Source organism: Hyperolius riggenbachi, chromosome 7 (genome assembly GCF_040937935.1).
Source record: "Hyperolius riggenbachi isolate aHypRig1 chromosome 7, aHypRig1.pri, whole genome shotgun sequence".
In the NCBI taxonomy this organism is placed as follows: Eukaryota; Metazoa; Chordata; class Amphibia; order Anura; family Hyperoliidae; genus Hyperolius; species Hyperolius riggenbachi.
The window spans coordinates 30,236,741-30,264,249 of NC_090652.1; the positions used below are offsets into that span (position 1 = coordinate 30,236,741).

A 27,509-nucleotide genomic window follows, 5' to 3' on the forward strand; every position below is an offset into this window, starting at 1 on the left:
AAAGCAGAGGCAGGAGGGGGCGGGCTTGAAAAGACATCACAGCAGTGTTGCCAACTCATCCCTTTAATTACTGACACATATGAATTATACAGGTTTCGTGGCTAGGTAGACGCAGGTAAGGCACTGATTATGTGTAAGTAGCCCCTGAACCTGTATAACTTAGATGTGTCAGTAATTAAAGGGATGAGTTGGCAACACTGCATCACAGAAGACTGACTCAGCTATATTCATTACAGGGCAAAGCTAGACTGAATGCTCAGTCGGGATTCTTATCAGAGCTGATAGCAGGCAGACTGAGCAGAGTAGAATGAAACAAAGAGCAGGGTTGGTGTTTACTGTCATGTTCCCATTGATATATATGGTAAAATACAGGAGGGTGCTTCGTCTCTGGTTCACTTTAAAGGAATACTTAAGTCATTTAAAAAAATGACTTTTACTCACCTCCCCTCAGCCCCCTGCAGCTGAACGGTGCCCTCGCCGTGTCCCTCCGATGCGGCTGGTCTCGCCGGCGGCCACTTCCGGTTTGGCCGTCACCGGCCGACAAGCTGTGAACGCGGCTGATTATCCGCGTCCCCGGACGCAATAGCGCATTCTACAATGCTATTGCGTGTGGGGACGTGGATAATCAGACGCGTTCACAGCCTGTCGGCCGGTGACGGCCAAACCGGAAGTGGCCGCCGGCGAGACCAGCCGCATCGGAGGGACACGGCGAGGGCACCGTTCAGCTGCAGGGGGCTGAGGGGAGCCCCAGGTGAGTAAAAGTCATTTTTTTAAATGACTTAAGTATTCCTTTAAACATGAACTGAAGATAAAGCTTAAGTACTAAAACTGCGTTACACTCCCAAAACTATTCTGTTTATAACAGTTATAATCCATTAGAGATGGGTCAATGAGATGTAAAAAAATTCTGCTTCCATAAAAAATTAAAGGGATACTGAGCAGGGTTTAAAAATACAATTTGGACTTACCTGGGGCTTCCTCCAGCCCACCGTGGGCCGTGAGGTCCCCGGCGTCCTCCAGGCTCTTCTTCCAGCCCTGCAGGCTGTTCCGTTAATTGGAGACTTCTGCCATGCCTTACGCGTCATCAAGCCGACCGCCTGCATGGTGATGCGTAACGTGCGCTTGCGCGTTTCACTAACTTTGCAGCAAGCATGCACAGGCCGCTATGTGATGATGCGTAGTGGCTGGCGTGATGACGCGTAAAGTACGTGGCGGGGACCCGTACTGGCGACTTCAGGTGGTAGACGCCAATTAACGGAGCCGCCTGCGGGACAGGGAGAGGAGCCAGGAGGACGCTGGTGGGCTGGAGGAAGGCCGAGATACGTCCGAATTATGTTCTTAAACCCTGTTCAGTATCCCTTTAATTCCGGTTGTAGGCAGCTCAGCGCTAAACCAATCAAAATCCCAAAGCAAATGGGCTGGCCCAGTTCCAGTCTGCATACAATTTGCATGCAAATTGGAGTTATTAGCATCGCATTGATCACCTCTTGAATCCATAGGTAATCTGGATAATGGATATGGTAGTAATATACACAAGGCCTCTTTCAGGCGGGCAGCTGTCTCTCTTACATCGGCCCGGCGGTAGCAGCTGTAGGCAGGCATGCAGTTCTGCTGCCCGTCTGGAAGGACTAAGGTCAGCATTTGTGGTTTGAGTGGCCAGCACTCTCCCCCCGCCACGCCGGAGTCCCACCCAGGGCACTAACTGCATGGAGTTTGTCGGTCTCCCCATGTTTGTGTGAGTTTCCCCCAACAGTTAGGGCCAGTGCACACCAAAAAGCGCAAGTGTAATCGCAAACGCTCTGCGCTTTTTGAAGTGATTTTTTCAGAACGATTCTAGGCATGTGCCAAGTGATGTTCTAATCATACCTAGCGATTTTTGGAGCGTTTTGGTGTAGTTTTTTTATTTTATGTTACAGTGGAGCTGGAACTGAACAGCTTCTGTAACAAACGCTTGGAAAATCGCTGCAATCTAGCGCTTTCCAGAGCGATTTTCCACTTTCCTATACTTAACATTGAGGCTGAATCGCCTCAGAAATCAGCAGAAATGCTGCAGGACCCACGTTTGCATTTGGGAGAAAATGACATCGCTCTGGTGTGCTCCATCCCATTCAAATACATTAGTCAAGCGCTTTTCAAAGCGCTAGCGGTTTTAAAAGCCCTCAGAAGCGCTCTCGGTGTGCACCAGCCCTAAGTGATGTGACAAGTCACCTGTTAATCCCTGCAGAGATGATACTGGTGCAATATAAAAAGGTATATGAATGTTAGTTTCACATTAATGATAATAACAGGAATAATAAAAGCATAAAATGCATTGGCGATTATAATCCATAGGTAAGCCTTTTTTAAGAACTTAGCATAGAGTAATGGTTATAGTTATAAATATTTATTTGAGTAGATACTTAGTTGTGCGAGTTCACAGCCAAACTCAGCAACTTCTTTCATAAAACGATCCCTTAAAACTTATCATTCAGCTTTGAATACCGACTTCCCTAGAGCCACGGGAGTGCGTTTGAGGAGCTGCGTGGCACTGGGCCACACAGCCAGCGTTGGAGGGGGATACCAGAGGAAGAGTGAAGTGCGCGGGGATGGTCGGGGAGCAGGAGGACTTCATGGGGCTGGAAGAAGCCCCAGGTAAATAAATGGACATTTTGTTTTTTCAATTTAGGTTTCCTTTAACCCCCCCGGTGGTAGGATTCCTTCTGTTTTTAGGGTCTAAAAGCGGTGAACATTTTTCATGAAAAAAAATCATACCAGCAGAGAGTCTGCAGCAGCTCGAGCCCAGTGAGGTGAGTCTGTGCTGGCACAGACTCACCTCACTGGGCTCGAGCGCTGCAGTTTTCCCTCCGTCCTCCGGGTGGCACTGCAACCCTAAAGTGTGATTGCAGACTGTCGTCATGACGACAGACGGAGATCTCACCAGAAGGAAGCAGAGCCTCGGAGGAGTGGAAGAAGAATGGTGGCTGACGTCGGGATCCCCCAGGGAGGCGAGTTGAAACGCCCGCTGTGCGCATTGCTCTGCATAGAGCCTCTGGTGGCTACCCAGAGTGCAGATCGGGGTTACCGCTCTGAGCTGCGGGTTTCCGCCCCGACCGTAGCTCGGGGTTACCGCCAAGAAGGTTAAACCTAATCTAATGACCTAACTGAAATTAATAAGTAGCAAGGAAGGCACGTAGATATAACTTTGCTAAAAAAGGACAGGGGGAAAATGTTTGGGGGTGAGGAGGTAGGTGCAGCCCTGTACGCTCTGAAATAATATTTTATTTAATATCAAAGGATTACATGAAAAACAACTTTTTTTAAAAAAAAAATTTCACTGTACTTGGCAAAAATTACTTCTTTTAACACCTCAAGCAGGTTGAGGAGGGGCGGGGTGACGGGACACTCTGAGGGTTCCTCTTATGAAGCTTTACTGTCCTATTCATTTGTTTTGGGGGGGAAGTAAGCTTTAAAGTGTTGGGATACTGATATTTAAAGGTGCTAAAGAGGACTTAAAACAAGGCTTTGACCAATAGTGCAGTATGCATGCATTTGTCATTTTACTTCAGTCCTAAAATACTACTTTGTCATTGTGTACATTGTGAGAATGAGTCACTGAAGACTCAGCTGCTCGTACTCCAGCACTCAGAGATGACGATGGATATAAGAGAGTCGAGTGACAAACATAAAAGCAGTAGGATTAATGTCAAAGCACATTACTGTAGCAGAGATCAGCACACGCTGCACCAGTATAAGCACGGAGCAATAACTTCTATAGTCTACACACTGGGGTGACATGTCAGTATTTTAAAAAGGAGGTAAAATAATAATGCAGGGACCATTGATCAGGGTCAGTGTATAGACAGTCTGTCATGTAAGGCTTTGTCTTAATGCTGCCAGGATTGGGGGAGGGGTCCTTAGGGTTAATAATATACCTGATCGCATGTAATTCATAAGACAGGTGAGCACTCTACTCGCCCCCCTTGGAAAAGCAGCCATGACGCTTTAGTTTAAAAGTTTTCCTATAGCACTGGTCACCCCCATCCTATGTTGTCATGGTCTGCCCCCCAGCTCAAAACCGAGGCCAAGTTGGTGGCTGCCATTGTTATGGGACAAGTGAGCTGTTGACCCTGACACCAGTGATTGACGCAGACTCTCCGGGGGTGCAGAGTCTAAGTGGCTACGGGTCTTCACCCGAGCACCTCCCATGGGATGATGGACCGCTACCCCTAGAGGGCAATAGACAACTTTGCTACCTAGTAGCCACCAGGTCGTGGCCCCCATGATTGCCCCACCAGAGGCAGAGAGAACTAAGCCCGATATGGGAGGTCGTAATCATAGTTGAGTAGACAAAAGTAAACAGGAACAGGCTTGTGGTCGAGGCAGGCGGCAGACAAACGAGGTAAAGTAACAGGCAAGGGGTCGAGGCAGGCGGCAGACAAATGTGGTAAAGTAAAAGGCAAGGGGTCGAGGCAGGCGGCAGACAGACGTGGAAGAATAACAGGCAAGGGGCAGAGGCAGGCAATACGGTAGTCAGGAACAGGCAGGGCCAGCAACAGGGAGCACGGATCAGAGAGTAGTCGAACTAGCCGGGTCAGGAACAGGAATAATCAGTAAAGACGATCAGCAAGGACGTCTCTAGCAAAAACTAGCACCTAACTGCAACAAAGCAACTGCACTGAAATACTTTCACCTGGCCCCTTAAATACAGATTTTGAGTCTGGTGCCTAACTGCGCATTTTCTGCGTTTGTGTGCATATATGCAGTGAGGTGATGAGCACCCATGCTGCAAGGGAGCCCAGGACTTCCCACGCCGTGGACAAGAGCCGAGGAAACACAGGTGGGAGTGGCCACAGAGCTTCGGAAGACTTGAAAAAAATGGCCGTGACTGTTTTGCCCAGGAGGTTGGGTGCCTAACGAATTACAGCCGATCAGGTAAGTAATTAACCCTAAGACCCCCCGAATCCCGCAGTATCGATAGAGAGCCTTAAATGACAGCCTCTGTCTTTTATGCTGGAAGTACTATTTAAAGCACAATTAAACCCCAATTCAACAAGGTGATTTCTGAAAGCAGTCATGTGGATCAATGGTGAATTATTACCCTGCTATGGAACTAAGCTTGACAAATAGAAAACCTACTCATGTAACTCTGCTAAAAATGTAATGTTAGCCATTTACCCAAGCAGTGATGAGCCTTTGGAAGCAGTGCCCCATTCGACCCCACCATGGCTGGCCAAGAGAACATATTTGACAAGCCCTTGTCCAATGTTTAGAGGAACCCAGCACTGAATCGGTGGGATTGAGGAGGATGGGGGGAGCCTTGGAACTATACGGAGGTTTTCCTGATCTGAGGACTTCATTTTTTACCCTCACAGGTACACTTTAATACAGCTGTGCACCCATTCCATACAGGCTTAAGACCTCTACTGCCTGGCTAACTTCCTGTTAGCAGAGTTGAGGTCTTACAATTGCTCACCACCTACTTCCTGTAAAGTACAAGTCCCGCCTCCTCATGTGGACACATGGTTTCTATTTTAATATGGACATGTTGCTCTTCCTACTTTGGGATAAACGTGGTCAAACCTGATGGACCCGCCCACTTGTTTAGGAGAGGAATGCGCACATTTAGCCCAATAAACAAGTATTCTTTCCTCCATACATTGTTTATATTCTCTTATTTTGATTGCTGTTGGAATTTGCCATGATCAATTGAGGTTTAGTCTGGCTTTAATAAGTATGACAACACTTTAAGGCTTGATTGAAGGTCTCCTTCAAGCAAAAGGCACAGTACTGATACTGTTTATGACGGTAAATGCTGTATGAGGAGTTCTACAAAGCTCTGGAGATGTTCTTCTGACCTGTAGGCGATAAGTCCTCCTTTATTAGCCCACCTGTCGGCTCCAGTCGCTCCCGGCACTTCCGAGTTGTACAGGAGATGGGGGGCATCGAGTAACTTCTTCTTCTGCTTTACAGTCCTGACACACTCGGAGAAATCCACCATTCCACCTCCTAGAGACCTCAGAATGGCGTGAGGAGCACAGCTATCCCACATGAATGTGGTGTCTTCTGAAAACACATAGAAGTCTACCAGACCTTGAATCACACAGAGGCTTTTGTAACCCGCCCCGGCGGCAAAATACAGATTCTTCGGGCACAGAGCAGAGAGAGACCTTAGGACATCCTTAGCTTCACCGGAGCTTGTTACCACTCCGTACAAGTTCTTCTTAGATCCAGCTTCCTCCGGAGAAGAATGTTCTGATTTGCCGGGGGCTCGAGACCCGCTGGCGGAACAGATGTTGGTACCCTGATAGGACAAACCCCAATACCGCTGGCCCTTCCACCTAAACACAAACAAATGTACATAGTTATTATTCTATGGGAAGTTGTACTAATAGGAGCAACTTACTAAAGGAGGAACTGAACTGAAAATGTTTTGCTGGGTCACACGAGCGGTTATCAAGCGTTGTGGATATGTTACAGCCAAAACCCCAAGTCTGGCCACTTTGGTATCTGCCCAGCCACTATGTGATGCAGCCAATATGCAAAGAAACTGCATTTAACTTTCTTGGACCTTGGCTGACCAGAACGTGCATCTTTTTGGGTACCAATAATACATTTATTTGTTTAATTCAGACAGTATTTTGAGTCTGCTTTCCGGAGGCAAGTCCACCACTGCCTCTCAGCAAATTTTACATTTTTTTTTATTACCTTTTATCCACCTGGCGCCTCTGTTCTCTTATGTGAAATGAGAGGACCTGGCCGGCCAATTGCAAAGAAAGGCGAACAGCACAAGTTTTAGCAGCAGCATCTGCATTCCTATGCTACGTACACACATGCGACAATGATCGTTTGTTGAGAACGACGAACGAACTTTTAATTGACGAAAGAACGACCTATGTAAAGATAGTTTTAAAAGGTGTGTAACGATCTGATCGTTAGAACAAACGTTACATCACGTAAAGCAACTATTGCGCCTGCGCATAAAAATGAGAAGTTTCACAGAGAAATAGTGAAATGCGCATGTCAAGTCTAGTACGAACGACCGTTTCCAACGATGTACTACTTTTGCAAACGATCGTCGTTGGTTAAAATCCGCCGAGACAGAACTTTCTTTTGTAACGCTTTGGCTCGTTCGTCGTTTGCCTTAATAGTCGGTGGTTCGTTTTTTGTAACGACCGTCGTTGGTAAAGATCGGGGAACGATCGTTACAAACGACTATAGTTGCATGTGTGTACGCACCTTTAGAGTCCTTCCCAGCGTTCTGTTCTCACACCTGTCTCAAGGCAGGAAATAGACAGGGCAGCCCATCCAGCCCATCTGTACTCTGACGATAGACATGAGAGGAGGCTACAGGGGTAGAGGGAGGAGCTGGGGAATTTAGATGCTGCCACTAAACTTTGCCGTTTGCACCGCTGCCAAACTCCACAAAAGTTTATTTGGGACTTTGCTGGCCGGCTCTTGTCAGGTCGATTGCTGGTCAGAAAGCAGTAAGGCATTGGCTCCCACTTGTACCCGTTGGGAAAGTTTTTTTGCAGCTCACAGAAATGCAGAAAGCGGATCCTAAAAATAGGATCTGCTTCGACTTGCTAAATAAAAGATAGTTTGGCGCATAGCAATCCAAACAGTCTTTCCAGACGAGTGGATGTGTTGCCCATAGCCACCTATGGTTCAATGCATCTGCCTGCGGACGTGACGTAAAAATGGAATGGAACAGACACTGAACTGGTCTGCGTTTGGAAAATCGCAAGCCTTTCTCCAGGATTTCTCCTACAGCAGAAAGTCTGTAGCATAAACCAATCATCTCATCTCTGGCGGCTTCACCATGGAGAGGTAACATTTTCGGAAACAATATTATTATAGAGACATAAAACTGGCTCATGAACAACGTACTTGTGTGTTGCGGGATCTTTTGATGCGAAGGGCTGGTTGATCACGCCCATAATCGGCAGTCCTGTGTCTGCGGCGTACGCGCCAATCAGCACGGTCACGCACTGAAGGCCCTCTGGGTAAATGCCTCTCTTTGGAGTAACATCTGCTGATCCTCTTATGTATTGGTAGGTTGAATCTGATCAGGGAAGAGACAGAAAAAACAAAAAATATCTACTTTCAATGAAGAATCCAAGGAAGCAAAAACGGTTAGGTTAGACTGTAAAACATCCATAGATCCTTCCTGCTCAGTCTAGATGAGTTGCTGTTGGTGAAGTTGTAGATGGGAAGCAGCACGGGGCGACCTGACGACCGTTTCACGCTTGTACACTTATTCTGAGGCTCAATGTATACATCAGGTTCTGGACATATGATTAGTACTGATGTGCCGGCTTTTCCTAAACCACACCTTCTTCCTATTAGGCTAAATCCGGGGTGTTAATCTCAACCACAAAATGGGCTGAGATTGAACACTGGGACAAAGTTGCGGGCTAACTCAATGACTACTGGCCACCTCCCTCCCGGGTGTTTAATGGCTCTACCTCCCTCCCTTATACAGTTCCCTGGTGTCTAATGGTCAGAATCCCGTCTCAAACTTTTTATCATATGACCAGAAGCAGCTGAGCTGAAGGGAGTTAGTTTTAGGCTCTGTGGATGGAGCGGCTTGACTGAATCTCAGAGAAGACTGCAGCCTATGGCACAGGCAGTCCGCAGTGCAGGAAGTGAGCAGTGTCTGGGCTCTTGTGCAAAGGGGCGTGGCTCAGACTGAATTTCTCAGAGAAGATTGCAGCCTATGGCACAGACAGTCCTCAGTGCAGGAAGTGAGCATTGTCTGGGCTCTTGTGCAAGGGGGCATGGCTCAGACTGAATCTCTCAGAGAAGATTGCAGTCTATGGCACAGACAGTCCTCAGTGCAGGAAGTGGGCAGTGTCTGCGCTCTTGTGCAAGGGGGCGTGGCTCAGACTGAATCTCTCAGAGAAGATTGCAGTCTATGGCACAGACAGTCCTCAGTGCAGGAAGTGCGTGGTGGTGATTTATGGGACATCAGCAACACAACCCAGTGCTGCGCAGGACTAGAAATACAACTGTGGCTCTAGAGTGGGGCTTTATATTGTACTGCAGCCACTCACCGATGGGATCCACCCACACTGCGAGGTTGCTCAGTGGAACATCCACATGAACAGTATCTACAGACTCATCAGTGAACGTGACCTCCTGATGAACGGCCTGGGCCAGCTTCCTGGCTGCAGCCTCGTTGCTGTCCAGCACTTTCTGCAGGAGAGTCGCCGTTTCCTGCTCTGTCGGGCGGACTTCAACTATGATCTTCTCTCCTACAAATAACAGACAACAAATACATGTCATTATTACTTCAGAATACGCCAGACACGTTAAACCCATACCTCACCCACAGAGACTCTCCCCTCAGAAGCTGCATTAGCTAACATTGCATTACCTTAAAGGACAACTGTAGCGAGAAGGATATGGAGGCTGCCATATTTATTTCCTGTTAAACAATACCAGTTGCCTGGCAGTTCTGCTGATCTATTTCACTGCAGTAGTGCCACACCAGAGCAAAGTATGCAGCTATTCTTCTCAGATCTGACAATAATGTCAGAAACCTCTGATCTGCTGCATGCTTGTTCCGGGTTTCTGGACAAAAGTATTGGCGGTATATGATCAGCAGGACAGCCAGGCAATGTGCATTGTTTAAAAGGAAATAAATTGGTCAGCCTCCATATCTCTCTCACACAACAGGTGTGCTTTAAGATACATATTTATTTTTAAATGAGTATACAAAACATGAGACAGTATTACATTACAGGGAGTGAGCAGGGAAATAGTTGCATAAATGTGTAGGTAGAGGGGAGGGGGTACAATGCCCAGTCACATAACACACAAATATTTTCCGGGACTTACCGAGTTCATTGGTAAATTCATTGGATTCTTCCCCTCTGACATTTTTCTCGAAGCCTGGAAACTGCAGTTTGAATAGTCAGGATTACTGAACACAAGTCATGCAAAAATAACAACATTGCTGTGTACACAAAAACTCCGGCTGAAATCTGAACACTGCCATCTCTTACAGGTGACCAGGATGTGAGAAAAAACTGCAAAAAGTCCAAAAACTTCTACACGGAAAGATTATGCTGGGAATACCCCATGAGTTTTTTCGGCAGATAGATGACTCAGTAGATAATTTCCGACATGTCCGATCTGATTTTGATCGGTTTTTCTGATAACTTCTATACAAATCGATCAGTAAAACGATCAAAAATCGGACCTGTCGGGAAATTATCTATCGAGTCCTCTATCTGCCGAAAAAACTCATTGGGCCTTTTTCATCAAGCTGCACTGCTTAGCTTAGCGTGAAGGAGTGCCCGCTTTGCCTGCCTTACATTGCACCTGCGTTGCTATGTTAGGAGTGTGCCTTTCTTAGTTACGCGATTTGCTTACATAGCAACAGTAACTTTAACTGCGGGCGGTCCTGTAAAGTATCGTTACCACAATACTAAACTCGCGTAACTAAGGAAGAAGTTTTAAATCAGGATGATACCATTTATTGGCTAACTAAAAATGAAAAAGAATAAGCAAGCTTTCGGCCTTGTAGACTTTACGGGGCTTACATCCTGTTAGTTTGCAAACTAACAGGATGTAAGCCCGACGAAGGCTGCAAGGCCGAAAGCTTTGTTAGCCAATAAATGGTGTCATCCTGATTTAAAACGTCTTGCTTTTACTGATGGCTAACACGGTGCAATACCCTACTGCTGTAACTAAGGAAGGCATGCTCCTTACATAGCAATGTAAGGCAGGCAAAGCGGGCGCTCCTTCACATTAACCCTTTCCCGTCCGCCTAACGCCAATAGGCGTCGGGAAGGTTGCAGCCCCAGGACCGCCTAACGCTAAAAGGCATCAAGTCCTGGGTCGGGGTTTTACAGGGGATTGCACGGCGATGCGCGGACCGATCACCGCTAGCAGACTGTTAGAAGGCGAAACCGGCGTATATTATCATTGTACAGCGCTGCAATCTACTGCAGCGCTGTACTGGGGAAAGCCGTGTCACTCGGCTCTCCCCAGGAGAGGCTCCGATCGCGATCCCCTCTCATAGGCTGATGCCTATGAGATAGGATCGCCGTGATTGGCTGTCGGGGGAAATAAGAATAAATATAAATAACAAAAATTTATAAAAAAAAGGAAATAAAATTAATAAAAAAAAAAAAAAAAAAAAAAAAAAAAAAAGAAAAGCTCTGTTGGTGGGCAGAAAAGGGAGGATTAACTTGGGTGCTTAGTTGTACGGCCCTGCAGCAAGCAGTTAAAGCTGCAGAGCACTACATTATAAAAAACAGCCTGGTCACTAGGGGGGGTGTAAGCCTACGGTCCTGAACTGGTGCTAAGCAGCACAGCTTGATGAATCAGGCCCATTGTGTATTCCCAGCATAAGGATGCCTATATTTTTCCACCTTTATTTACAGAACCTTTATGATCACCCAGCCAATCAGATCCCTGTGATAAAGGATGAATAATACAGCGGGAATAGTCAAGGCCACTTAGCTTATACAGTTTTTGTTTTTGCTTAGCAGGTGCTGTAAAGACGTTTGAAGTATAAAGAGCGAATGGGGAAAGTCGCCAGAAGAGATGGTTGAATCAGTGATATCGGAGGAAACCAATGGTACTGCTGGTCTCTAATCAGGCCACAATTTCGATTGTATAAATCAATTGATTAGATTTTGCATGATTTCATATCTATTGGTTTGATTCTGTGTGGTTTTATTTCATTTTTAATTCCTCTCTTCCAAAGACCTTCAAGTTTAGGGTCACATGACACATCCAGCCATAGAGCCCAAGGCAGTTGGCAGTGCTTTAGCTCTGATTGGCTATGTCCTGACTGCTCCCCCTCTGCCATGCACCTGCACTGTACCCCAGAGACCCCTGCGTCATCACACTACCCCACTGCTAGCCCAAGCCGAGCGCTCAATATACTGAGGGTGGCCGTGGTTGTACCAGCAGTCCTGGTATGGGAGCATTCATCTTGTAATAAATCACAGCCAGATCCTTCATTTCTCCATTCCTGAGAACATATTTAAATAATCAGACTGAAAATGTAGCTATAACCTTAAAGTGAACCTCCAGACTAAAAATCTACTCAGCAGAACTGAAAAGGCTTGGTGTTTCTTTAACAGTTTCACAGCATCACAACTTTGTTTTTCTTACCAAAGCATCATTTTTAGGAGAATTTTTAGCTAAGCTCCACCCATCAAAGAAAAAAAGCTCGGCCTTTTTTCCCCTGATGCTGTGCAGAGCATGATGGGATTTCCTATGTTGTTATTCACGTTGCCTAGCAACTGGGAGAGGTGCTCAGCACACAGGACAGTTGGAACTGTGTCTCATGCTCCCCGTCACCTCCTTTCAACCAAAAAGATGGCTGCCATCATGAAATCAAACATTTGCCTGTTCTTTTAAAACAGTGTGGGTAAGAGATTATATTACCTATCTATTTTAATTAACATAACTAAAGTAACTTATTGACAGTATGTTTGTTTAGGCTGGAGTTCCTCTTTAAAGAGGAACTATAACCAAGAATTGAACTTCACTCTACTCAGTAGCTGATACCTCTTTCCCACGAAAAATATTTACCTTTTCTCAAACGGATCATCAGGGGGATCTGTATGGCGGATATTGTGGCAAAACCCCTCCCAGTGTGATGTCAGGACCATGGTCCTGACAGTCTGCTGTCTGTGAACCTTGTTGCATTGTGGGAAATAACGGCCAAGCAACCAGTATCCTCCTCTGTGCATATGTAAAAACAACCTTTTAGCCTATCGCATTATTAGGGGGTGTGGTTTTAGGTAATGGCAGTTGGAGCTATCTGTTTTTTTCTTGTCTGCCAGTAGTAAAGATGATGATGTGCAGGCTGATTGAGGGTCAAATAATATGAACAAATTACATGATGAATATTAATCATTTCTTGAGCTCTCTTCTACTTTGTAACTGCTCACTTTTCAATATATTGATTTATTTTTTTCCCCCTTTTCGCTACAGTTCCACTTTCTCATGAAAAAATTAAACTACTGCACAGAGCCACAGACGTACATATAAAATTCTTAATCAACATCCACCCGCCCTCCTGTATAAAACATGGAGGAAAAAACAACGTACAAAGCAGAGATAAAAACAGTCGGGCAGAAGGAAGACAGTGATAGTGACTGGCAGCACAAGACAGAAAGGGCAGCTTTATAGCAGAAAACCTCAACTTATCTAGCAAGACAGTCACTGCTATGCTGAACTTTTAAAGAATACAATCCACTTGCTGTTATCCATGCTACAGTACTACACTGTCAAAGCTTTACTACATTTTAAACATTTTTTTAATGTAAGTTTCTTTATTTGAGAAAGCCTCTATCCTATGCATCTTAACCACTTCAGACCTCAGTCGTTTTCAGTTTATGCATCCGAGCAATGTTCACCTCCCATTCATTAGCCCATAACTTTATCACTACTTATCACAATGAACTGATCTATATCTTGTTTTTTCGTTTTTCTATGGGTGGTACATTTTGCTAAGAGCCACTTTACTGTAAATGCATTTTAACACGAAGAATAAGAAAAAAACTGAAAAAATTCATTTGTATATTTGTCAGTTTTCGTCCATTATAGTTTTAAAATAATACATGCCTCCATAATTAAAACTCACGTATTGTATTTGCCCATTTGTCCCGGTTATTACACCGTTTAAATTATGTCCCTATCACAATGTATGGCGACAATATTTTGTTTGGAAATACAAGTGCATTTTTTCCGTTTTGCATCCATCACTATTTACAAGCTTATAATAAAAAAAAAAAAAAAAAAAAAAAAAAAATATTTCATCTTTACATTGATATTTAAAAAGTTTAGACCCTTAGGTGAATATTTACATTTTTTTTTAATTAATCATTTTATTTGGGTATTTTTTTTAGTTGTAGTTCTACTTTTTGGCCACAAGATGGCAGCCATGAATTTGTTTACATGACGTCACTCTAAGCGTAACATGTACGCTTAGAGTGATGTAGGGGAACGTTGGAGTCAGAAAAAGCGAAGCTTCCGAGAGAAGTTGTCGCTTTTTCTGTGGGCTGAGAGGAATCAGTGATCGGGCACCATAGCCTGATTCCTTGATTCCTGGGCTAACCATCCGCTGCCGGGAGCACGCGGGAGCGCATATGGCCTCCTGAACGTAGCTAGTACGTCCAAGAGGCGAAAGTGGTTAAGGTCCCCATTAACGGTACAATTTTTTCATCACATGCAATTTTCAACATGATTTCAATGATCGTAACTTATTGGAAGGCAGTTATCGGTTGTTTCCATTAAGGGAAAGGTTTTACATTCCAATTTGATCGTAAAATGCAACTTATTGTCTCGATAATTTTTCCTTTTCCGTTCGACAAAAAAATCGTATCACATTGATTTGCGCCATAAATTGCACAGTTTTCTATACAATTGAATCCCAAAAAGTGCCCGAAAGATCGAATCTGAAAAAAAATAAAATTGTACCGTTAGTCGGCACCTCGAAATACATTGTTTTCATTCTATAGATCTGTGACCTTGGAGGTGATTGGAACACTGCAATAATTCATGTAGATGTGTGTACCAATATTTTTGGTGGGGGGGGGGCTGTCGCCGGCAGACTCAAACACAGAGCGCTGCGCCTGCAATGTCTTTCTATGGACCGCAGAAGATTCTGCATTTGTTTGCGTTCTTATCTTTGCGTCAGCTTCGCGTTCATAATGCTGACTGCGTGGATCTAGTTTATGCCTACTGCGAGTGTGTATAACTACTGAATTTTGTTGCAATTTATAAAGACACAAAAACGACAAATCGCAAGGGGAAAGTGCAAATGAAGACGTGATTTCAGTGTGACACAAAGCGCTACAAACTTATGCCTGCTAATTGGCAATGGCACTCGCCCTGCCCTGAGCCCCTGCGGGTTCAAAGCGCTTGCTATGCTACTCTGATAAGGCACGTTAACGCTGATAAGGTGTGATATCTTTGATAAGGTGTGATATTTGAGTTATCACGGTTTAGTGAATCAAGCCCTGCGTGTGATAATGTGAACGAGGCCTGTATGTTTTAGGATGGGTACACACTTGAGAAAACAAGATCGCGTCCAGTTTTAATTTTTTAGATCACACTGAAATCACATTTTCAATTGCGCTTTCCACTTGCAATTTGTCGTTTTTGTGCGTCTTTATAAATTGATAAGGTGTGATATGTTTAGTGAATCAAGCCCGAAGATGGTTGTGCGATCGGAACACAAACCATTGCACGCCATCTGCGTTTACATGCGTTGCGTGGCTGAGTCTATTCACTGTAGTGAATGGGTCAGTCGCACGTTTTGCTAAAAAATGCGTGCAGCATGCGTTCGTGCACCACACTGGTACGTTCCGTATGCAGTGTGAGCATCGGATAGTGCAGTCTATGCACTTCTGATGTCTGTGCGTGTCTGCCTCCTACACGCGTTGCTGAAATATGGATGGTAACGCCTGTAATGTGAACGAGGCCAAAGGGCTGTTTCCACTCTTTGAGAACTAGATTGAGCTGCCGCCGTACAGTATCTCTTGTTTTCTTCTGTGCATCATAAAACATAGACGTCCACTTATCTGATTGGTTATAAGGTAATACAGGAGGCCATTGACTAATTTTTGATCAGCGGAGGGGGCAGGGGGTGGGAGTTAAGGGTTTTGCAGGAGGCCCCACCAGCTCAGTTTTGCTGGGGGTCTAGTTATGTTGGTTTCTAGTTATGCCCCTGTGAGGAAGGTTCGCACATGCCCAGTGCATAGCTTTTTTTTTTCTATGCATGAGCACTTTATTCTACTGGGCATGTGCTGATCTTACTCAAGCATGCCCAGTTCAAATGTGCTCATTAACAGCCAGGATTGTGCCTGGAATAAACCGATTCTACCAGAATGAGTCCAGTAGATACAGAGGGTTCTTCCTGTGGATTGCACCGAGCTGCAATGTGCATAAACAGTGTCAGCTGCAACGCACGGCAACATACTAGTAACCTAAAACTAAACATGCTCCCTGGTAGGCATGCTAATTTCTTCCAAAAATGCCTTACTTTGATTACAGTTTTCCATAGTGTGATGATGAAATAAAAATCGCCCTCCAAAACTGTCTAACAAAGAGTAAGTGTATCTTTCCCTAAGACCCAACCCCCTCCCCCCAGCTCCGGCCAGTCAGTGATGTGGCTCCCGTCCCCTTCTGTATTTCTCTCAGAAGAGGTGGGCGGGGATACAACTTATCTCTAGTCACATGCATCAGCCCGGTGTCAACATTCCGAGAACAGGAAGTTACCTTTTTGCCAAGATCGTGTTTTATGACTTCCTGGACCAGGACGTCGGCTAGAGTTTTAAAATCGGTTACGAATTTTTTGTTTTTCTCCCCTTCTTTCTTCTCTTCGATGAGGAGTTGGAAGAGCGTTTCCTCCTGGCGGCAGGCTCGGGCGATACAGGCAGCTTTTTCTGAAGCGCGCAGCAATGCGTGAAGGATATCAGACATTTTCTGTTTCAATTGTTGCGTGGCCTGTTAAGTTGCAGCTAGAAAACAAACAAATCCTATTAAAATATATCACATTCAACACTGCGGACCTGATTCAATTCACTATTTTTCATGTTTTCTCCTAGGTGATGTTTTTACACCTTATCAATAAAATGCCTTTTAGGCAAGCAAAAAAAATACTCCTAATCATTTTAACTGTACCTTTTCACCTACTTTTCGGTACTTTTTCAATTGCAGAGGGCTGAAAAGTTATTTTAAACAAAAAAATGATCTAGGAGAAAACTTTTAAGAAAAAGTGGCCCATATGCAATTAACTTTTTCACCTGAGTTTTCTCCTAGGAGATAATTTTTCAACTTCAATTTAGAAAAACTTTTCAGCATTTTGCTTTGCCAAAAAGTACCAAAAGTAGTTGAAAAGTACTATCAAAATCATTTTGAGTACTTTTTTTTTTTTTTGCTCATTGGTGGTTTAAAAGGCATTTTATAGAAAAGTCTGAAAATCTCACCTAGGAGAAAACACAGGAGAAAAAGTTAATTGCATATGGCCCAGTGAATTGGATAAGGGCCTGAAAGTGCAAAAGTGTTTAAAGAGCAACTCCGGTGAAAATAATGTAAGAAAAAAAGTGCTTCATTTTTACAAGAATTATGTATAAATGATTTAGTCAGTGTTTGCTCATTGTAAAATCTTTCCTCTCCCTGATTTACATTCTAACATTTATCACATGGTGACATTTTTACTGCTGGCAGGTGATGTCAGCGGAAGGAGATGCTGCTTGCTTTTTTGGCTGTTGGAAACAGCTGTAAAAAGCTGTTATTTCCCACAATGCAATGAGGTTCATAGACGGGAAACTGTCAGGACCAGGGTCCTCACAGTTTCCTGTGGGAGGGGTTTCCCCACAATATCAGCCATACAGAGCCCCCTGATGATCCATTTGTGAAGAGGAATAGATTTCTCATGGGAAAGGGGGTATCAGCTACTGATTGGGATGAAGTTCAATTCTTGGTCGGAGTTTCTCTTTAAATCTGAATTTATACATAAACTTAAAGAGCAACTGTAGTGAGAAGAATATGGAGGCTTCCCTAATTATTTCTTCTTAAACAATACTAGTTCCCTCCCTGGCAGCCCTGCTATTCTTGTCAGATCTGACAATAATGTCAGAAACACCTGATCTGCTGCATGCTTGTTCAGGGTCTATGGCTAAGTATTAGAGGCAGAGGATCAGCAGGGCTGCCAGGCAACTGGTATTGCTTAAAAGGAAAGAAATATGGCAGCCTCCTTATCCCTCTCACTTCAGTTGATGATTTTTCTTATTAGCAAATTGTTGATCTTTTATTTAATGGGTACTTGAAGTGACATGTGAAAAATGCAAATGTTAAAGAAAAATATGCTATTATCTACGCAAATGAAGCTGTCAAACAGCTTGTCAAAATATTTTATTATTGAAAAGGAAATAGAAGGCAAAACACTTTTATCTAGCTGAGAAAAGACTGCTGACAGAAGTTGTGACCCTTGAGTGCTGAAAAGTTTAAGGGTCACTCATTACTTCTGTTTGTTTTGCAGCTGAAACAGATTTTACATCAGACTGTCCTGGCTGCTGTTTAGAATTCAATCCTCTCTCCGTGTCCTCTTTCCCCCGTTCAAATTTGCCGCCTTTGGGAGTCCAGGGAAGCATTCACCTCCTCGAGTTTACTGTATAGGAATTGGCCATACATATATATTTAACTAGAAACAACACACCTGATTTTACAATAGAACAACACAAGATATAACCCTATAGGAGGAGACAAAAATCTAAAATATAACTTTCATTGGATATATTAAAATGTTAGGACAAATACTATCCACACTAAGTGATTCAAAGTGACACAATGGGTAGGGGGTATAAGGTCATTAGTCAAATAGGACTACCCTCAAAACTCACATTGTATATCTATTAAACCCCCACATAATACCCTACATCAGTGGTCCTCAAACTAAGGCCTGCGGGCCGAATGTGGCCCCCTGAGGCTTTTGTACTGGCCCCCCACATACAAAATGTTTTACTTATAGATGCGGTTAGCTACATCTTTAAATATTGGTTGTCCGCATATAGAATAGCAGTGCTGGCACCACCCATCCACATGGAAGCCCGAAAGCAGTAATTCGCTAGGTTCCAATCTAATTCTACATCAGGTGTCCATTTGGACTGCAGGTTGTCACCTGGGTATGCTTTACTGTCTGGCCCACAAAGACTTCTACATCATTTTATGTATACTCCGGCCCCCCAGCTGTCAAGTATGTTGACCTGGCCCTCGATCCAAAACGTTTGGGGACCCCTGCCCTACATGTTTCGTTTCACTAATTAGAAACTTCGTCAGGAGTGAAGAAAGTGCTAAAATAATAAATACATTGTAAATATCACATGATACACATAATAGGATAGCAGTAGTATAAGGTCAGGCCACTACCAGACTCAATTTACTATATCCAGAGGTTTACTATAACAATATTCTACTGTATTCTATTCACCATTTGTAAAACACGTACAATTAATTACAGTATCTCCTAAGTTTATTTTCAGTTCAGGTTTGCTTTGAAAAAAAAAAAAGAGAGAGTGGCTACATCTGGAGAAACCACAAAATTAGCTTGCCTTCCCTTTATGTCTTTAGTTGAGCGATTCCCACGCACAGCAGCTGCACCACAGTCCATACAGACACGCTCCACTGTGGGGGCGCACCAGTCACTACTTACACTTACTGCTCTCTATGGGATGGAAACAGAATATCTACAGAGGGACAATATTATTCTTCATTTACAATGATTATTTCCTCTGAAAGCAGAGCTAGTAGTGGACCGGAACAGAATAGAAGGGAAACCTAGAGAAATGCACCCTGTATGTATTTAGAGAGTTTAGCCTGTTTAATTCCCCCTCATCTGTGACTAATCACAAGTTGTAATTTGATCTCTTCCTGTGTCAGCTGACTGCCATGGCAGATAGGCTCATTTGAAAGCACAGGATGTTAGCCCTATGTTTGCTTCCATGAAAGCAGGCAGATGTATTGCAGGATTTGTAGCAGCTGTAACAAAGAAATGTGTTCCTTTTAAGGTTATAATGCTGTTGCTGATCTTTTAGAGCAGAGAGGAAGTTCTGAGTTCAGGTCCACTTTAAAAGGCCTTTTCCACTCGGTAAGTTTCCATCCGGAATCGTTTTGAAAATCGCTTCAGAACCATGATTAATGTGTAAATCGCATTGCAGTTTTTCCACTAGTGAGATTGCTTATTCTCTGAATCCGAATTGCCCACCTGCTGCATTTTTGGTGCGTTTGCGCTCGCAGGAATATCGCATAGCAGTCGTGCCGTTATGCAATTTTTTTCCTGTGATTCAGAATTTCACACTATTTCCCGCTGAGTTTTTTTTACACCTCCTGTTGGGAAATGCAAACGCACCCCAATCGTGTTGTTCACTCTAAGGCCTGGTTCACATTAGCGTTCCCTGTCCGGATCCGCCTGATCGGATCCGGACCTTATACTGTACAAACGGAACGTACGTTCCGCATAGCAATGCAAAGGCTATGCGGACGTTCACACACGTACGTTCCGTACACTCCGGAGCCGGATCGGATCCGGACTCCGGAGGCTTTTCCAACATGCGCTATTTTTTGGGTCCGGCTCACGCACCCGGAACGGATCCTGACTGCACCATCCGGATGTGGAAACCTATGGGGAGCGGAAAGCACAGAACACACAGGATGCAAACACCTGACGTTCTACCCCACTTCCTATGCGGATTCTAGCGGCCATTTCGGATGGGGACACATGGGCAGCAGTGGAGCAGCAGTGACTTACGTGCTGGAGCTGTTTGGCAGTATGTCGGAGGTGGAGGTGAGGCCTACAGCAGAGGACCTGATTCTACAGGTGCACCAGGTGCACCTTCTGCAGACCCCAACAAGTTTAGGTACTTTTGTTTTTTGTTTTTTCCCCCGGATCCGCATGGCAGCCGTGTTCACACCGCAAGAAATACGCATGCAAACGGACCGGATCCGCATCGCATGCGGATAGGTGCAGTACGGCTCCCATGCGTATCAGGTCCGGCTCCGATGCGGATCTGGTCCTTTTTGCGTGACAGAACGCAAGTGTGAATGGGGCCTAAGGATCGCTTTGCAATCGTTGGAAAATCGCGGTACTGTAAATAGAAGGAAACCCGATCACATCTTAGCCTGATCGCATTTCCTAGTGGAGAATGGCTCTAAAACACATTACGAGCAGACTGAAGACAACCAAACAATATAATTTATACAGCTACAGCTATCCGGAAAAATCATTTTTCCCCGTTTCGCTATCTACAACACATTACTCCAATTACAAGCAAATTCAACTTACACCCTTCGGGAACCTCTGTGTTAGCAGGAGACAGCCTGTAGTCTGTGAAAGCGCCGCAGAGGATGTTGCTGCTATATAAAGACTACATAATTATATATGGGAATCTGGGAGTGTGTTACCTCAATGGGGAGCGTCATCTCTTGGGAGGGGGGCTAAAACTTGCCGCAGATCTGTATGTCAGGCCTAAAAAGAGGAGGGGAGGGATAGAAAGTGTTGGAAGAGATTTATCACCCTCCAGGCACTTATGCTGAATTCTGTGGGATGGAGGTACTTGTCCTAACACGCTCCATGACGTGGCATGCTATTTCCCTGGGCGGAATGAGGATGTGTTTTTTATGCCTGGCACACGACATGCAACTTCCCATCAGATAGACGGGTAGAATTGATTATTTCCAAAAGGTCTGATCTGATTTACGGTCGTTTTTCTGATCGATTTTCCGATCAGTTCCATACAAAATAGATCAGAAAAACAATCGGAAATCAGATCGGACCTGACGGAAATAATCGATTTGACCTGTCTGATGGGAAATTGCATGGTGTGTACCAGGTATAAGGCCCATCTACACCATACAATTTTTTGTCCGATTCGATTCAATCCGACACGTCCAATCGGGAATCAATTCGCCATTGTTTTTCAATGGCAAATTGAATCGAATCGAATCCCAATCGGACATGTCGGATTGAATCGAATCAAGTCAATGAATCGAATAAAAAATTGTCCTGGAATACACCATGCAATTTTAATTTCAAGTCCTATTTCTGATTGAGAAAATGATTGGATCTGGGGATAAAAGTATACAGCTCACTGATTGCCAGCGATTGGATCCCAAGCTCAAAATCGACAGGTTTCTTAATTGTTATCAGACTAGACATACTGGACTGGGGGGGAGAGGATACATAATTTGGGCACAGGCTATTGCTGGTGGGTGAATTACTTTTTTTTTTCTAATTTGACCTCTGGCTTTCACCGGGCGCCCAAACTAGTCACTGAGTGCCGCTATGCAGCCTATGGCAGCGCCAAAACTAGCTGGTTTGCCCAGCGCTGGATCGGCTGAGGGGGGCGGGGAAGCCTCAGTATTATGAAGACGCTTCCTCTATTGGGGTAAGTATCTAAAAGGGGCACTTTTTACCCTACAGATACCCAGTAACACTGAAATATGGGCAGCAGGGTGGCGTAGTGGTTAGCGCTCTCGCCTTACAGCGCTGGGTCCCCGATTCGAATCCCAGCCAGGTCAACATCTGCAAGGAGTTTGTATGTGTCTGTGTGGGTTTCATCCGGGCACTTCGGTTTCCTCCCACATCCCAAAAACATGCACATAGGTTAATTGGCTTCCCACTAAAATTCACCCTACACTATGATACAAATACTACAAGATACATACTTATGACAATGGTAGGGATTAGATTGTGAGCCCCTCTGAGGGACAGTCAGCGGCAAGACAATATACTCTGTACAGCGCTGAGTAATATGTCGGAGCTATATAAAATAGGTACTTATCCGTTAGCCGGGCGCATCCGGCAGGTGGCGCTAATTACTATTCCCCCTCCAGGCCGACATGGATAGTAGGGAAAGATGTTACTCTGGTGGAGTTTTGTCGCCACCTAGAGGATGCGCCCGGCTAACGGATAAGTACTTAAAGAAACCCCGTCCTCCTCCATCCCGCGGTGGTGTTGCTGTGCCCCTCCGAAGCCACAGCTGACAATTAGTGGCGCAGTAGCACCTGCAATATGTACCTTCCCAGCGCATGCGCAGTAGCAGGTCTCAGCTCAGGCGGAAATAGCCAATCCCAGCCATGTTCGCTTTTCTGCGCATGCGACTTGCACCTGTGTAGTAGAGCAGACCCGACTGGGATCGGCTATTCCCGAGCTGAGAGCCGCTACTGCACTGGAGCCGGGAAGGTAAAAATTTACATGCTCGCTGTTCGGAGGGACACAGTGAGACCGCCGTGGGACACAGGAGGACGGGGGAAGCCTCGATAGGATCCACAGGCCAACCCCTCCAGAGGTGAGTATCCCCCAGGGGCACTTTTTTTTGTTACAAGTTTTCTTTAAATACTTAAATAAATATGGTCCCTGTGCTGTATATCCATGGAGGGCAGGGTGACTGTTTCCAGGGTGATTATTGGGGGCAATAGGGAGCCTGTTACCACATGGGGGAGGGAGGGGGGATGGCTCACTCCTTGGGGATGCTGATACATTGGCATTCTCCCTTCATCCCAGGTAGCCCCGCCCACTTTTCATAACCACGCCCACAACTGCCCTCGCATACCCTCCTTAGGATAGGACTGCCCCTCCCCTCAGGCAGGCTGTGTGCAATGCAGGGTGAGGAGGGGGATCTGTACCATCAGACCGCCGATCACATCGCTCCGCTCGGCAATCTCAGCCTCCACCTTACCTGAGCCGCCCGGAATCTCCGCTGTGACGGCGCCGCTGCTGGGTGACACTGACAGGCTGGCGGAAGTGACGTCACGCCGCTAGGTGCTGCGCCACGTGACTGGGGGAGTGAATGATGTGATGCTGCTGCGTGTTCCCCTCTGTGTGTGTGACGTGGAGGTGATGGGAGAGGGGGGCTCTGTGTGTGGTGACAGCACATAAACCGTGGCTGGGTGTGTCTATATAGACATGGGGGGGCTGCATGTGGACACTATTGCCTGGAGTGATTGTACAGATGCAGGGGGGATGTGGTGAAAGTTTTAGCAACTATACAGGAAAGTGCAAACTAACCATTGATTTCAACGTATTTCTATCAGAAAATGCAACCCAACCTAACCCTATTCTCACACAGAACCCTCCTCTACCTAACCCTATTCTCACACAGAACCCTCCTCTACCTAACCCTATTCTCACACAGAACCCTCCTCTACCTAACCCTATTCTCACACAGAACCCTCTACTGGGCAACTAATCCCCCCCCCCCCGAGGGAGAAGTAATAACCCCCCCTTTGGTGGGCAACTAATAACTAAACACCAGCAGTTGCAAATAATGACAGCAGAGAAATGTGAAAAAAGGCGCACAGGCGCAGTTGGTTGGGCACAGTCCATTCAAGTTGCAAAACAGGTTGCAATATTTTTCATTACACCAGCTGCATGTAATCCGGTCAGTCGCCGCCAGTCAAGGTCTTCTGCGCATGCGTGGCTCAGTTGTGCGCGTGCCCCCGCCATGTGTCACGATCCCTTGAGCTGCCTGCGCAGATGCAGAACGCTCAAGGGGACGTGAGCGTGACGAGGGGTGCACGTGTGGCCGAGCCTGCCCGGAGTGGCTTAACGGAGGGGTCCAGGGAGGCCACGATGCTCATGGGGCTGGAGGAAGCCCTAGGTAAGTATAAATTAGCGCTAGTAACCTCAGGTTCAGTGTAGGCTCGGTTCACACATAAATGTGTACATTTCCGGTGTGGTAAAAGTTTTTTTAACTTGTTATCAGATTTTGCAACCAGTTGCAACAATTTATAGGTATCAGAAAGTGCAACCTAACCATTGACCTAAACCTGTAAACCGGATATGATGGAAAGTAAAAGTTTTATACATACCTGGGGCTTCCTGCAGCTACCTCCGCGCAGATCCCTCACTCGCTGGCGTCCAAAGCCTCCTGGAATCTACCGTAGCAGCCCCGGTCTCTGTGGCCAGTCGGGTGAACTGATTGGCCCAGCTGCGCGTGCCAGCCCTGCCACGCACTTGGAGTATGCTCCCTACCTCCACCCATTAGGCCACACCTTTTCACTCTGGCCTACTACCCCTCACAAGTGCTCTAAACCTACAGCTGAACTCTGGTCCCCTGCCATTCGTGTCCCTACCTCTCCCTATAGATTGTAAGCCTTTGGGCAGGGTCCTCCTCCTTTTGTGTCCTACCTGATCACGCACCTCCATTACTGTGAACCCATGCTATGCATCTGAGTGAACCTAACTTGGCTAATCTCCATGCTTCCCTCCAGTGACTGACTAAGCATTACCTGGTACTCATACTGTGCTGTGTGATCTGGTTTTCTTGTATTCCTGTATTGTCATATTGCTGTATGTCACCCCTAAATATTGTCTGTATCCTAAATTAATGTTCAGCGCTGCGTAATATGTTGGCGCTTTATAAATACAATAAATAAATAAATAAATATGCTCCCAACCACGGCAGCGCGCTTGACTGCACTTTGCAAACTGGCTGAAGATAACTGGACTACTAAGGGAGCATCCAAAAGGCTTTGGATGCTGGCGAGGGGGCTGGAGAAAGCCCCAGGTATGTATAAATCTTACTATATGTCGTCTCTTGTACAATGCAACCTGGCCTAATCCTACTCTCAATAACCCCCTTGGTGGACAAGTAATAACCCTCCTCCTGGAAGGAACTAATAACACCCCCTTGGTGGGAACTAATAACCCCCCCCCCCCCAGAGGGGAACTAATAACTAAATCCCACCCCCCCATCCTCCCCGGAGGGAGAAAAACACCAGCGGTTGTAAATAAGAAGGCGCGCATGTGCCGTTATGCACAGTCTTTACAGCGCGAATGTGCTGCACAGCAAGTTGCATATCTTATAGGTCGCGGTCCAGTCCGGTTTGGATCAGTTTTACCTGAAGGAATTTGAACTGTACATCTTTTATGTGTGCGCACCCAAAGAAAACTGATATATAACTAACTAGACTGGAACGGTACATCTTTTATGTGTGCACCGAGCCATACATAGAAAACTCATAAAAAACTGATGCCAACTGACAGGACAGAACTGGACACCTTTTATGTGTAAACCCAACCTTATAGAGTACCTGTAAGGAAAAAAAGAGCCCCTTGGGGAGCTTACATCAGAATGGGAAAGCCTCTGGATCTTAAAGGATACCCGAACTGAAATGTGACATAATGATATAGATATGTGTATGTACAGTGCCTAGCACACAAATAACTATGCTGTGTTCCTTTTTTTCTTTCTCTGCCTGAAAGAGTTAAATATAAGGTATGCAAGTGGCTGACTCAGTCCTGACTCAGACAGGAAGTGACTACAGTGTGACCCTCACTGATAAGAAATTACAACTATAAAACACTTTCCTAGCAGAAAATGGCTTCTGAGTGCAGGAAAGAGATAAAAAGGGGTATTTCTTATCAGTGAGGGTCACACTGCAGTTACTTCCTGTCTGAGTCAGGACTGAGTCAGCCACTTACATACCTGATATTTAACTCTTTCAGGCAGAGAAAGAAAAAAAGGAACACAGCATAGTTATTTGTGTGCTAACCACTGTACATACCCATGTCTATCTCATGTCACATCGGGTATCCTTTAATGAGGCTTCCCCTGTCCTCTTATGGAACACCAATCCAGCGCTGGCACCACCTGAAAATCTGCCCAAGTCTGTTGGCAGATGCAGGCTCCAGGCATGTATGTGCAGGAGTTCTCATGCCCTCCATGCCTCCCATTCACTTCGGTCATTTTCCGCTCCCCTCTGTTCTGGGGTATAGGTTCCTGCAACTTGTGGCCAGGTCGCGCACTACAGCACAAGTGCTGGCCTGCCAGCATGCATCCTTAAAGGAGAACTGTAGTGAGAGGTATATGGAGGCTGCCATATTGATTTCCTTTTAAGCTATACCAGTTGCCTGGCAGCCCTGCTGATCTATTTGGCTGCAGTAGTGTGAATGACACCAGAAACAAGCATGCAGCTAATCTTGTCAGATCTTACAAAAATGTCAAACACCAGATCTGCTGCATGCTTGCTCAGGGTCTAGGGCTAAAAGTATTGGAGGCAGAGGATCTGCAGGATAGCCAGGTAACTGGTATTGTTTAAAAGGAAATCAATATGGTAGCCTCCATATACCTTTCACTACAGTTCTCCTTTAATCACACTCCCGTAGCTGGGAGTGCTTTGCTCATGTGTACTACCTAACAACTAGTAGTGTACTCATAGCAATCAAGGACACGCCGCCAAGTCAGCATTTGAGCAGTAGTGCGTAACCTGGCCGACTTGGAACACTAATGCTGGCGATGGCGTCCAACTGAAGCCTCCCACCTGAATGCTAATGGCTGCTAGATGTGGTATGGCAGGTAAAGGGTGTATGATAGTGCATCCTGATTGGCTGACGAGCATCTGCTGACCACTTGAATGTACCTGGATGCATGTACTGCTGTGTTCTATTGCTTGTGTGTGTTGAACACTAATGCTGGGCATACACGGCGTCGAGGGAGGCATATCAATCGAGCCTGATGGCTCGATTGATAATATCCGACGTGTCCCATCACCGCGGGGATCGATTCCACGCTCTGCCCGCGGGCGGACAATAGCGGCGAATCGAGCGGAAGATAAGCGCCGGCGGGGACGAGTGGGAATCGATCCGGGCGCACGCGTGGACAAGCAGGGCAGCGGCAGGAGTCGATCCGGCGGCTAATCGGCCGCCAGATCGACCCGTGTGTGCCTAGCATTACGGGTGCTTTTACAGGGGAACAGAGAGGGATGGGGGTGAACGAGGGAGCAGTGGGCATGAGAACTCCTGCCCATCTATGCCTGGAGCCTGCATTTGGACTAAAGACTTCACCCCTCAGTAGGACAGCCAGGCAGACTCCATATTCCTGCAATTTCAGATTACTTTTAATTAATTTAAACCAAACAAATTACATCAAGAATATTTTTAATGCATTTTAGCCAATTTTATTGAAGTGTTGAGATTCAGTTTAAAGCAAATTTAGATGCCTCAGAGGAGGGAAGGCTCTGGTTCCTCCAGAGGCTCACCCCGCTGTAATCCGCCA

At 45.6% G+C, this 27,509-nt stretch overlaps 1 protein-coding gene across 3 annotated transcripts; it reads right to left on the minus strand.

Annotated features, from left to right (window-relative positions):
- Positions 1–5,685: 5,685 nt before the first annotated feature.
- Positions 5,686–23,260, minus strand: INPP1 (inositol polyphosphate-1-phosphatase). Of its 3 annotated transcripts, none has more exons than XM_068243824.1 (6): positions 23,190–23,260; positions 16,231–16,472; positions 9,820–9,880; positions 9,033–9,233; positions 7,867–8,041; positions 5,686–6,317 (listed from the first exon to the last, which is right to left on the minus strand). In XM_068243824.1, the coding sequence occupies exons 2-6, from the start codon at positions 16,432–16,434 to the stop codon at positions 5,777–5,779; spliced, it is 1,182 nt and encodes a 393-aa protein (XP_068099925.1). In that variant the 5' UTR covers positions 16,435–16,472; positions 23,190–23,260; the 3' UTR covers positions 5,686–5,776. The 3 variants fall into 3 exon arrangements, with proteins under 3 accessions (XP_068099925.1, XP_068099926.1, XP_068099928.1); XM_068243825.1 differs by lacking the exon at positions 23,190–23,260 and adding an exon at positions 20,914–20,977; XM_068243827.1 differs by lacking the exon at positions 23,190–23,260 and adding an exon at positions 20,795–20,850.
- Between the last annotated feature and the right edge of the window lie 4,249 nt (positions 23,261–27,509).